The sequence below is a fragment of the Eleutherodactylus coqui genome, chromosome 10 (assembly GCF_035609145.1).
Source record: "Eleutherodactylus coqui strain aEleCoq1 chromosome 10, aEleCoq1.hap1, whole genome shotgun sequence".
Classification (NCBI taxonomy): domain Eukaryota; kingdom Metazoa; phylum Chordata; class Amphibia; order Anura; family Eleutherodactylidae; genus Eleutherodactylus; species Eleutherodactylus coqui.
Window position 1 is genome coordinate 43725366 of NC_089846.1, and position 13008 is coordinate 43738373.

At 44.8% G+C, this 13008-nt stretch overlaps 1 protein-coding gene across 1 annotated transcript; it reads left to right on the forward strand.

Annotated features, from left to right (window-relative positions):
- Window positions 1–253: 253 nt before the first annotated feature.
- Window positions 254–8056, forward strand: RAB9B (RAB9B, member RAS oncogene family). The gene is made up of 2 exons (XM_066580931.1): window positions 254–418; window positions 5619–8056. Exon 2 carries the CDS (start codon window positions 5698–5700, stop codon window positions 6301–6303), a length of 606 nt encoding a protein of 201 aa, XP_066437028.1. The 5' UTR covers window positions 254–418; window positions 5619–5697; the 3' UTR covers window positions 6304–8056.
- The last annotated feature ends 4952 nt before the right edge of the window (window positions 8057–13008 follow it).

Consider the following 13008-nt stretch of genomic DNA (forward strand, 5'->3'; position numbering starts at 1 on the left):
TGTGCAAAAAGAGCAAGTATAAAGAAAGAGTGTATAAACTTTACGCCCGGGGTGAAGTGGCCTGAGGGCGCATCGACACAGGCTATTCTATCGTTGCTATCGGACAGAACTCGCTCGTGTGAATACGCCCTTACAGCCACGATAGAGGCTTCTGTTCGGTGCTGATGAACACTTTGCACTCTGAGACGCCTCCCATATATACAGGGCTGATCACATGACCATGACATCATCAAAGGTCCTTTCGCCCCCTAGAATGTAACATCCTCCATGTACTACACATAAAGCACCTGAGGCCCCAGGACAGGCGGGCACATGACCCACCTCCCCCAGTAGTCACATGACTCAGCACATGACTGCTGCCCCCTAGCCCCCAGGAGGACCTGCGCTCAGTCCGTGTGTTGTCATCCTCTATGGCCGGGTGAGTGATGCGTCTCCTTCCATGTCAGCCCCTGTCTCTGCAGATGTCTACGGATTGGCGCAGGTGCGAGCTGCGGATACACGATGCGTTATACGCCGTACGAGCGGATTATAACGCGCCTGTAATACGTCTTTATTTCAGCTCTATTTGCTTTCATTGTTTGTTTTTTTTGCCTAATGGAAAATAATACCAGCATACGCAAATACGGAGACGAGTACTGCTGAAATACGGACGCATCTCTAGTTTATTCACCTTCCGTAGACTAATATAGGCGCATTTTCTATAAAAATGGACTAAAGTAGCGCATGCTGTGTTTTTATGAAATAGTCGTGAAAAATTTGTCCGCACGCTGCCTCAGACTGTAATTGCGATTGCGATTTGTACAAATCGCTTGCCATTTCCGCTCGTGGAGGAAGAATCGCAGCATGCTCTATTTTCACGCGGGAGTCGCATGACAGCTTCCGTTGCAATCAATGGAAGCCGTCCGACCCGCGACGATTCTGAAATCTCAATTTTCAAAATCGCAGAACCGTGTTATCGCCAGCACGACGGCGTGGCATTCTGTGCATCGGCTGGCACATCCATACCACACAGAAGACAGGTACACGGGGGGTCCGCGGCCGGCACAGGGTGTGACTCCACCAGCAGATCCGGCCGGCCGCGTGCATTCAGCCATACAATGTTTTTTGGGTTTTTTTAGGCTACATTCACACGGATGAGCAATGGGTTTTTAAATCAAAAATGCTACATCGCCGTGAAAATAGCACATTGGCAAGCATGATCTCGAGCCTCTGCGTGTATTTAGTCGCATCTCAGCTCCTCCGTGCCCATAGTCAGACATGTACGCTAGGTCCGACCTGATGTACATTTTTGGTAGAATTTACACTAGCTGCTGGCATAAATTATACATAAATGTGGTGGTCTGGGGAAGCCACGCCCCCTTTCTGCAAGCCACACCCTCGTTTCATAAAAGTGCCATGGAGGAACTAAAGTCGCAGAATTTAAGCGCAAGCATTGTGCCAAATTCTGTGACTTTTTTTACGCCAAAAACTGGCATAAAAAGCTTTGTAAATATCACTGCAATAATAGTGATCAGGATTAAACTAGAGGTGTTCATAGTCTATAGTGACACAACTATGGGGCAGAACCCAATAAAGCTGTATACTCAGTGGGGATGGGGGTTCAGATTCCTCAAAGAAGAAGAAATAGTACCAAATATTGCCACCAGGGGAATATGTGGCGCTGTTGAAGTGTGAGATATAGGAGTACATCACAGTTTACGGTTAAGGACCATCCGAAAGATATTATGGTTTTAGCTAAATAGCTGCAGCCAAACATATATTAACATCGTTTGCATGGCATGGTACCAAGTAGGTAATGTTTCTTCTTATGGAGAGCACCACAAGGGTATAGGGAGTCGTATAGACCATGCAATGCCTCCTGGGAAAAGGGTATGTAAACGAGTGATGGCGTAATCCTTCATAGCACTACTTACTTTCCTGTGGTGTTCTTCATAAGGAGAAACATTATCTCTTTAGATTGATGGCTTCTCACCCAGCCAAAGAGAACCCTACTGTGCATTAATGAGGGGCAAGAACCAAGAAACAGTAAGAAATCCCAAATGTATTTATTAAGGTAGGTACAGGAACAACAGGTTTTGGTGCGAGGCTTGCACCTTCTTCGTCCCTTTGACTTCAGTTTCGTGTTTATTCCTCCTACATCTTTGAGTGCTTGGATATATACGTTTTTTTTCTTGATTATCTTGTGACAATGGAACCTGTCGGGGCTGGGATATATTGGGAAGCAAGGGAACAGTTGGTCCTTCAAGCTGATGTGTTGAAAGCAGGAAAAATGGGTAAGATCTGAGATAATTTGAGGAGTGCCAAATTATGATGGCTATACAACTGGGTCAAAGAATCATCAGACGCTTGCTGGGTGTATGCAGGGGTTAATACCTGCCAAATGTGGGCAAGGAAGGAGAATTGTCTACCAGCGAGAGGGTCAAGAGCGCCCAAAACGTATCCATGCATTGACTAGCGAAAGCTAGTTTGTCGTCTTCCATCCCACAGAAAAGTACCTGTATCATAAATTGCTGAAAAAAGATGATGTTGGCTATGATTGAATATTCTCACTGATTTACCACTAATGTAAGCCCGTGATGGCACAGATACCTATTACACACACAAAAATTACTAGCGTTTAGTGATGAGTGAGCATACTCGCTAAGGGCAATTACTTGAGTGAGCATTGCCCTAAGCGAGTACCTGCCCGCTTGAGAGAAAAGGTTCGGGCGACGGCGGAGAGCGGGGAGGAACGGAGATCTCTCTCTCCCTCTCCCCCCCCCCCCCCCCCGCTCCCCCTGCTCACTGCCGCAACTCACCTGTCACCTGCGCCAGAAGCCGAACTTTTTCTCTCGAGCGGGCAGGTACTCGCTAAGGGCAATGCTTGCTCGGGCAATTGCCCTTAGCGAGTATGCTCGCTCATCTCTACTAGCGTTCACAGAAAAGTGTACTGTCAGTAGCAATACTATATAACCTTTAGTAATAATAATGTAAAACAACCTTACTGCACTCTAAGCTATCCCAAATACTAGTCTAAAGATGAGAAAGCAGAGAAACCACCCCGAAAAGGGCAACCCCACACAGGAACCTAACTCTACCTCACCCTGCCATTCCTATCATTGGAATGTGATGGAACACACGTGCATCCCAGCATGCTCCATATGAGGGTGCATAGCACAATTGGTCAGGGTGGTCATTCTAACCCCATGCCCACTGCTGCAAGTGCCTCTAATCGGTCCATGAAGCAATGGCATAAGGTGGTCTGGTTTAAAGAATCACATTTTCTTTTACAATAGGACAGCTGCACACAACCAGGTCAGATTCCACATGCAAGATCCTGCAGCGAATCGACCCTGTGCTCGTCCGGTGACCCCATGTACCTGTCCGGATTCTTCATATTCTGTATCGCAGCATGCTCCATTTTTCTTTCCCGCACGGACGGCTCCCGCAGGCTTCCGTTGAAGCCTATGGAAGCCGTCCGTATTCGTGGCACTACCGCAGCTTAAATTCTGCTCGGCCGCAGGAAAGCAGGGATTCAAAAAAAAAAGAGTGTACGGCACATGCACACGGCACGCTGCTGGCGTGCCGAGCACATCCGCAGGGCAGAAGAAAAGAAGATCCAGCCGTGACGGACGGGAACCTGCAGCGTCCGGACAGGTGAGTAATATCAATTTATAGGCCTCATGTCTGCGGGAAAGGAGGGACACGCTGCGGGATACTGCATGGAGAATCCGCGCAGGCCCGAATTTCCTAGTAAACAGGAGGCCTTAAAGGGGTTCTGTCAGCAAAAAAAAAAATTCTATACTCCCCTGTACCTCACCGCGCCGTTCACCAGACACCTCCTTGTCTTCCCATGTCTGTCCTGCAGGCTGTATAAGGCAGTGCAGAAGCTGGCAAAGTTGCAGCTCCGCAACTGCTCAGCCACTGCCAGACGGCAAGTACTTCCGCCCGGGTCAGTGGTCGGCACGTGACACGTCACTCCTACACCGGCCGCGTCTAATCTCCGGAGTCGATGTCGAACGTGCATGCGCCCCCCTTCCCGGCGCACATGCGCACTCACTGTTGACTCCGGCGGTTAGACACGGCCGGTGTAGGAGTGACGCATCGCGTGCGCCTAGCGTCACGTGCCAACCACTGACCAGGGCGGAAGTACTTGCTGCCCGGCAGTGGTTAAGGGAGTTGCGAATGCTGGAACTTTGCCAGCTTCTGCACTGCCTTATACAGCCTATTCACAGTTTAGACAAATCTAAAATGATAATTCTTTATTAATTATATTTAAAAATTACTTGAACGAACACGGGGCACAACACAGAAGCCACTGGGTTGATGGAGATATGAGAGTCTATTCAAGGACCTAGGTGCCACATCCTAATACTGCTTCCCTCTGTATACAATCATAGCAGAGAGGAAGAGCATGTTATGGGAAGTTGGCAACGTACAGTGGCTTTAATCAACGAACAATTAAAAAGAACTCGGACCAAATTCTATACTAGTGTCCCTCTCTTATGCTCTTAGTTCACTATCAAAGTAACAAACAACTCAGCTACCATCACTAGATGGACTCAGCAATGAAGCTTGAATAGATGAGCATAGTATAGTTTTAAACAGAGGGAAAATAAGTTTCTAGAGAGCTGTGTTGTAATAAAGGTTGATTGAAATGTATCATGCAGTGGTGCGGGTCTTCATATCATTATTCATAAACCTATATGCCTCTCTAGAAACCCTCTTATGCTTGAATTCATGCGAGCAAAAGAGAAAGGATATAAGGACAAGTTGTGGGCCCAGTATAAATGTCAGTGAGCACACTTCTTCTCCTTCCAGGGCCTGTTTAGTAGTCCTGGATTCTTAATTCATTCAGATTACTAATATCGGCATTGATGCACTCATAGTTAGCTCTCTCAGTACTGTATAATCTCTTTCCATTTATTCTCAACGCGTTTCTCCGCTAATAATGGCGGGTCATCAGGAGATCAATGAGTTTAGTACTAAAGGATCAATTTTATATGTTTATTAGTACACAAAGCACGAATCATTGGTGCTTGTTCATAATGTATTTCCGAGTTTACTCCGAACCAATATCAAGCATATACTGCCAAGTAACGGTAATATCTCGTGTTTATATAGAGGGAGACTCTTTGAGGTATTAGAATAGAAGTGGCATTAGAGATGTGGGCTTATACAGCCTACAGGATGGACATGGGAAGATGAGGAGTTGTCTGGTGAACGGCCCAATGAGGTACAGGTGAGTATAGAATTTTTTATTTTTTTTTGCTGAGAGAACCTCTTTAACGGTAATAATGTTCCCTAATGGCAGTGGCGTCTTCCAGCAGGATAATGCGCCTGACACACACTGCAAAAGCTATTCAGGAATGGTTTGAGGAACATGACAAGGAGTTCAAAGTTTTGTCTTGGCGTGAGTACATGGTCCTACACAGTACAATTTCTCCACCATACACGCCCGTACACGGGGTCAACCCGAAACAGGGTTCTACCGTTTTGGTTCACTCAGCACTACTCCCCAGTGATAACACTTAGCAACCATCCACTATATTTATAGTAGGGCTATATACATATTTGACCAAGTAGTTAAAAAGTAACTGTTTAACTATTTCACTGTAGTTGTTTTTTCTTTATTTTAGGATATCCCATCATTTTCTGTAAGGATGATTTTGTCGAAATCCATCAGTAAGCTATAGAACATCTTCAAATCCAACAGCAATGAGCGGGAAGTCTTTACTGCTCAAAGTCATACTATTGGGGGATGGTGGCGTTGGAAAAAGCTCTCTTATGAATCGTTATGTAACTAACAAGTTTGACTCTCAAGCATTTCACACTATTGGAGTTGAGTTTCTTAACCGGGACCTTGAAGTTGATGGCAGGTTGGTGACTCTACAGATATGGGACACTGCAGGTCAAGAACGCTTTAAGAGTCTTCGCACTCCCTTCTACAGAGGAGCGGACTGTTGTCTACTTACGTTCAGCATGGATGACAGGCAGAGTTTCCATAATCTCAGTAGCTGGAGAAAGGAATTCATATTTTATGCCGATGTTAAAGAACCTGAACATTTTCCTTTTGTTGTGTTAGGTAACAAACTTGACAAGGAAGAAAGAGAAGTTAGCACAGCTGAAGCACAAGGCTGGTGCAGTGACAATGGGGGCTACCCCTACCTAGAAACAAGTGCCAAAGATGACACAAATGTTACTGGTGCATTTGAAGAAGCAGTAAGACAGGTTCTAGCAAAGGAAGAACATATTGACCATACAGTGTTTGGTCATACTGTAGACCTTCATAGCAGTGACCACTCAAGGTCAATGTGCTGCTAAAGCAAACGTATTGCAGTTAGGGCATTAGAAGTAAGTCAGAAGAATACAAACTGGAACTGGTATGAGGAAGTTAGTGCACTGTTTCAAAAGTACGAGCAAAAGTTCCAAGATGTGATGATATTATAAGGATTGCTAATTAGGGTTGGGTCTACCAATGCGGAAAGGGTGGTGGTTAGAGATGAGCGAGCATACTCCCTAAGGGCAATTGCTCGAGCGAGCATTGCCCTTAGCGAGTACCTGCCCACTCGAGAGACAAGGTTCGGCTGCCGGCGCGGGGAGCGGTGAGTTGCGGCAGTCAGCAGGGGGGAGAGAGGGAGAGAGAGATCTCCCCGCTCTCCCCCGCAGCTCCCTGCCCGCCGCCGGCACTCGAACCTTGTCTCTCGAGTGGGCAGGTACTCGCTAAGGGCAATGCTCGCTCGAGCAATTGCCCTTAGCGAGTATGCTCGCTCATCACTAGTGGTGGTCTTATTGTGAGGTTTCTGGAGGTAGTATGCATCAAATTCTAAAATGGTTAGTCGAATGCACTGTAAATTACAATGTCACATCCTGAAAGTGGCACTTGTAGCCAAAAGAACTATTACTTAGTGATATTTTTGTAATTTCTTGTAGCTAATGACATTTAACTAACTATATATAATTATTTATTGCACATCCTAAAGGGTAAAGGTGTTTTCCGAGAATAAGAAAACCCTATGAAGCGCCCCCATAAAAAAAGCCTTCAGGCTTTTTCGTGCACCACACTTTGACCCCGTTGCGTGACCTTTGGTGGATGATTTTGGTGTCATTAGATTTGTGACATCCTCACCACCGCCGTAAAATCATAAAATTTGAGTTTGATACATTGAGTGACGTGTCAGGCCAGGTCAAAGTTCCTATGTTAAGTCTAGCGGCGCTGTTGTGCTTCAGCCAACAGCGCCGCTAGGGAGAGTCAAGCATTGCTGAGCGACATTCATATTAGGGTGATGCAAAGAATAGTGCTTACCAGTTTGACTGTTGCCATGTCCCCAAAACGTGGAAGACCAAGCCATGAAAGGCAAACCACTCAAGACGAATCCTCGGCTCGACAATGTAGAGCCGATAATCGCAAGCAAATGAGTGTCTCCAGTAGGTCAACATCACGCCATACTAAAATATTTAACCTTTTATGTTCATGTAGCGAACATCGACGCAATCTAGTATTGCAAAATAATAAACACGGTAAAATAAATAAACCTGTGAAATTTTGCTCCAATGGTGCACTCGTGACCTTCATCAGTCAGCACTAATCCTGGCTTCACATCCAAGTCACTGAGGTGCACAATCACTGCCATCCATAGTGATGTAGCGTCCCATGTCAAACAAGATGGCACTTCTTTACTCCAAGCTTAGAGAGATTTCTTCTTCTCGGAAACTCCTTTCAGTATTTCATATAAGTGTTTCATGTAGGCAACTTGAGACTTCCTCAAATCAGGTACACAAGTTCAATCACAGAGTTACTTTTGTGTAAATGTTATTAATATCCACTTGTACATTTATGGTATTTTTAGTGCATGGCTACATCCTGTTGATCGGGGCAAAGACAGAAAGTCAGTCGCTGCCTACTTGCCAGTATTAAACATTTCAGTAGAAAAAGTTGTAACAGTGTAGTTGTCTTTTAAAAAATGACTAACCTTTAGGACTAGTTAATCCCAAATGGTGCTCAGACAAGATGATAGGGCTTGCTGAGTAGCTCTGGGAGTGCAGACGTAGTCAATTGTAATGAACATTTCTACATAGGGGCATAGCTGGGGGGGGGGGGGGGGGCAGCAACTAGGCTCGAGGGGAAGGGGGTGCCGGACCAAGCCAGGAGGTGTTGTGGGGATTTTTGTGATGCACACTTCAGCCTGAGACTCACACTTTATTCTCAGACCCATATACAACAATATGGTGTCACACTGCTCCATGTAGCTTCCTCCTCCCCAGTATCTTCCCCTCCTGTGACAACTGTCTTGTCATGGCAGTGGGGCTTCTCAGCATGGTGGAGACAACGAAAAGGTGGGACAGATTACATGAGACTCTTCCAATCTACACAGATACGCAACAGACAGCCTCCCTATAGAACTCCCCAAGGACCAAGGAGGATATCCATTCTGGTCGTACATAGTAGTATTATGCCAGTAATGGAGGCACTATGACGTTTAAAGGGAAGGTACCATCCTCTTACAAGCTGCTTTGATAATCTTCATGCACACAGGTGTATGCATTTTTTGGAGTGTGTGCGTGTTTTTTCAATGTCCATGTTCACTGCGTTTTTCACGCGCACGCAAAAAAATCTGCAAGAAGTTTCAATGTCCATGTTCACTGCGTTTTTCACGCGCACGCAAAAAAATCTGCAAGAAGGCCAAATTGATCTCACTTTTTTCCCACTGTCTCCTGGCAAGATGCATAAAAAATGCAGTGAACACTCATACAAGTGTATATTTGCCGTGTTTTTACGCAATCCCATGGATTTTAAAGGGAGGCTAGTGTAACAAAAAAATAATGATACGGACAGAAAATACCCAAGTGTGCATGAGGTTCCTTTTTTAAAGAAAGCAGCTGATGCGGTAACTACCTAGCATGGCGCATGTACATGAGAACTACCTTCCAATATTTCTCCCCGGAGGATTTCCATTAGCCAGACCGGCATGTGTGGTGGAGTCTGGCTTGCATAGTCATATAGATATAGTCATGTGAAGTCATATCTGTCCTGCTTGTGTGCTCGGAACCATGGCTGCCTCGTTGTCCGCTTGTAACACACACCTATGTGACCATATAGGTCAGTGTGTACACTGGTCCGTATGTCTATAAGGCTCCGCTCACACTTGCAGCCTGATTTCCATTTAAAACGGAAACCGCTGTATATTGTGTGATATGTACAAACCTTTTGTATTGTGGCTTATGTTACATAAAATAATGTAAAAAACGCTATGCTGTAGGGGGTGTAGCAAGTTTCAGATAGAGGGGAGAACCAGAATCAATCTTTGTCCTGGCTGAAGGAAAACCTACCATGTTTCCCCAAAAATAAGACAGTGTCTTATATTAATTTTTGTTCAAAAAGGTTTAACTTTTTTTTACATGTATAGCTGCCTGGACACTATTTAAATTGACTTTTTTAATTAACTGTTAGCAGGGCTTAATTTTGGAGTAGGGCTTATATTTCAAGCATCTTCAAAAAGCCTGTAAAATCATTTTGCATCCTCAAAAATTCTGGAAAATCATGTTATGTCTTATTTTCAGGGGATGTCTTATTTTCAGGGAAACAGGGTATTGTACATACACCTCTGTCCTTACAGGTAAAGCAAAGCTTGGGCAGTGTCTTCAGTCGCAGATCTCCCTATTTATAATGTAAAAGAAACATAAAATGTGTAAAGTGTAAAAATAAAATGGTGTAATAAAAAAACACTTAAAGTTGTGTAAAATAAGTAAATAAAGTTCTAAAATGCACATCCTATTACATTAAAGAATCATATTCAGAATCTCAACTGTAAAATTATTTATATATATATTAGATGATCAGTAAATGGCATAAAAATGGTGAAAACTAAAATAATCTTTGTGTTTTCTCTTTATTAAAAATGAAATGAAATTACTTGGCATTCCGTGACATCTACAACTCCTAAGTATACGAGGATTCTAAACTATGTTCCCCTTCAAGTACAACAGTTTCAGTCCCACACGGGTCTGTACTTTTCTGACCTGTCTTCCTATAACGTTCTCCTGACTATTATGCATATCACTCTCCCCCACTTTTTCTATTCCCTGCCCCCCTTTTTTTTTTCCTTTCCCCTATCCTTTTTCTCTCACCTATCTCTTTCTGTTTTCTTCTCTTTACCATGTCTCCCCATGTTATTTGAATCCCTAGTGAGGGCATTGCTCTCCTTTATGGGAACACGTGTGGTTCGTGGACAGGGGGCAGGTTTCCGAATGGGGAGAGGTACTTGGTGAATGGAACATATATCCCACTCTTCGTGAGGTTCCTTTCCCCCTTTATAAGGGGCTGTCGGAGGTGTCCCCTGCATATTGTGCATGGTAACTGCACCGTGCCGTATTCTTCGGCCGGTAGATCCCACCCCCTATGGTTTTGTTAAATGGGTACTCATGCACTGTTATACACCAGAAATGCATTCTTTTATGCCTCTAAACCTGTATTGTTGGTTATTATCATTTCACTGTTGTACATTGACAACCATGATGTACTGGAAACTTAAAAATGCATAAATAAAGAATTAAAAATTAGATTAAATGCTGACAAATATGATGTTCCTAAAGAGTACCTGCACTTTCACTTCGGAGTGCTCTCTAAGTGCGCTATAAGTTTCCGGCAGCTTATAGAGCGCTACATGGGGCCATCTGCACCTGCCGGAAAGAGACGAAAGTAACTGATAGGGCAGGAGCGCTCCGAAGTGAAAGTGCAGGTACTCTTTAAAAAAAAAACAGGTCTCAACCAGATACATTGATAGAGGGCAAACCAATCATTGCAGCCGCCTAACGAGTATCATCACTAAGCCTTACATTTACGCCACTTGACTCTAAGAGCAGGATTTCAGCGCTGTAAATGCACATCTTTATCATGGATCATCAGCCATAAAACTATTTTCTTCATCTCCCCCATACACATGAACATTCGGCTCAGCCAAGTTTGGAGGTAAGCCGCAGCCAGACAGCTCCAGCCCCAGCTTATCTCCCAGGGAAGAAAAGATTGAATGTTGAAATTCGATGTCCCCGATCTTTCTTTACCCCAACATCATGTGTTAGGGCAAAGTTGAGTGGTCCTCATACATATTAGAAGATCATCCAGCCCCTCCATTATCAGCGAGTTCAGACTACTAAACACTTATGTGTAGGGCGGGGGGCTTAATACTTGAGATGCAAAAGATTTGGTGAACAAGTTAGAGGAAGATCTGAGAAAAGACTTTGAAGTCTCTTTCCCCTAAGTCCTAATCTTCGACACAATAATGGGGTATTTCTCCCTCTGTGAGCTAGGAGGACAGAGGGAAATTTTAGTGAAATAATTAAAGTAGTAAGTAAAGTTCTCCACTCAAACACTAAAAAGGCTGAACTAGCTCCTCTCGAAACTTCTGGACAGTGTAGGACAGCTGGTGTGTTCCTCTTCTTTCCACCAAGAAGTATTGTAATGCATCCTCTTGGAGTTCACATAACACCTTTGACAACCATTAGAGGTTGTATTCTCAGATTTTGAAGGGACAACCTTTTGAGCAGTCTGTCTGGAATTTGATCTTCAAGAGGTCCCTCCCTGTTGGTTTACTTCTTGCTAAATCCCAATTATTGTACTGCTGGTTAGGACTAAAGGAAAGTGTTACTTTTTAATTTAACTTGCTTTCCCTTAGTCCTAATGACGTCAAGGGCTCCTTGCTGTACTTAATGCACAGTGGATAGAGGCGCTAGTTCTGCCTTTATAGTGTGCGTGCTTGTGGCTTAACTCACCAGGGGTGGATGGAGAATTTAAAGGCTTCCACTGCTTCCTCTCTGACCTCTATGTATTTGCGGCGCTGAAAGCATGTGCCTGCTCAGCTGATCCGTCGGGGTCCCGAGCGAAGGACCCCAGCCCTTCAACTATTGATGACCTACCCTGATTATAGCTCATCAATAGTATTACACTGGAAAACCCCTTTAAAATGACCCAGGAAAAAAATCTAAAAGTGGTCTCATGTTGTAGGTGGTCCAAATGACTAGAAAGGGGGGCTACCACAAGTATTATCTGATGCTGGACCTGTGCTTTGAGATGTCATCTGTTCGTTGCTTGTCTTTCTAGGCTAGGTCACCTGAGCACAGTCCACAGGTCAGCTCTTTATCAGGCCAAAAAGGAAGGAGGGAGGGGGGGGGTTAAATGAGAAGAGATACTGCTGCGGACTGATGCTGCGGACTGATGTTGTACGTAAAAAAAATTGCAGAACATCCTATTTTAGTCCATATTCAAGGACCAAAATCTCCCATGAAAGTCTATGGGAATGTTTAAAAAAAATGCAGCAAATGTTAAATGCATATGCGCTGACCTTTTTAGGCATGTTCCAAAGAGACATCGAAAACAAAAATGTGACATCAGTTAGGCTTGCTTGTGTTCATGTGAAAAATAGATGGTACACTGATGTGTCAGCACCTCCAAACTGCAGCCGCACAGCCTTCTGTAATAAAACGTCCCGCATCAACCCTAAAGGCCAAGGGCGTATCTAAAGGCTCAGGGAGCTGGGTGCAAAAGTTCAGCTAGGGCCACCCTCCCCTATTCCCATACCTAAATCGTGTTGCATACAGCTGCAAAATGAATTTCCATACATGATCTGCCCCTTGGTGTAATCTTTCCAAACATGGCTCATTTCCAGCACTACATGACAATTTGCTTGTAGCCCCTTTCACACACACCACTGTTTAGGCCTCATGTCCACGGGGAAAATCAGATCCGCTGCAGATTCTACATGTAGAATCTGCAGCGGGTCCCTCCTGCCCCGCGGACATGAGCGCTGAAAATAGCAATTTAAAAGCATTTACCTATCCGTAGCGGGCGGCGAAGCTCTGCTCTTCCTCACGGCCGGATCTTCATTTTCGGCCGGCGGATGAATTCCTGACGCCGGCGGCATGTCGCCGGCACGTCGTCGACGTGCCGCGCGCATGCGCCGGGCACATCCGCCGAGCCGAAGCAAGGGAGATGCGGCCGTGAGGAAGAGCAGAGCTTCGCGGCCCGCTGCGGGT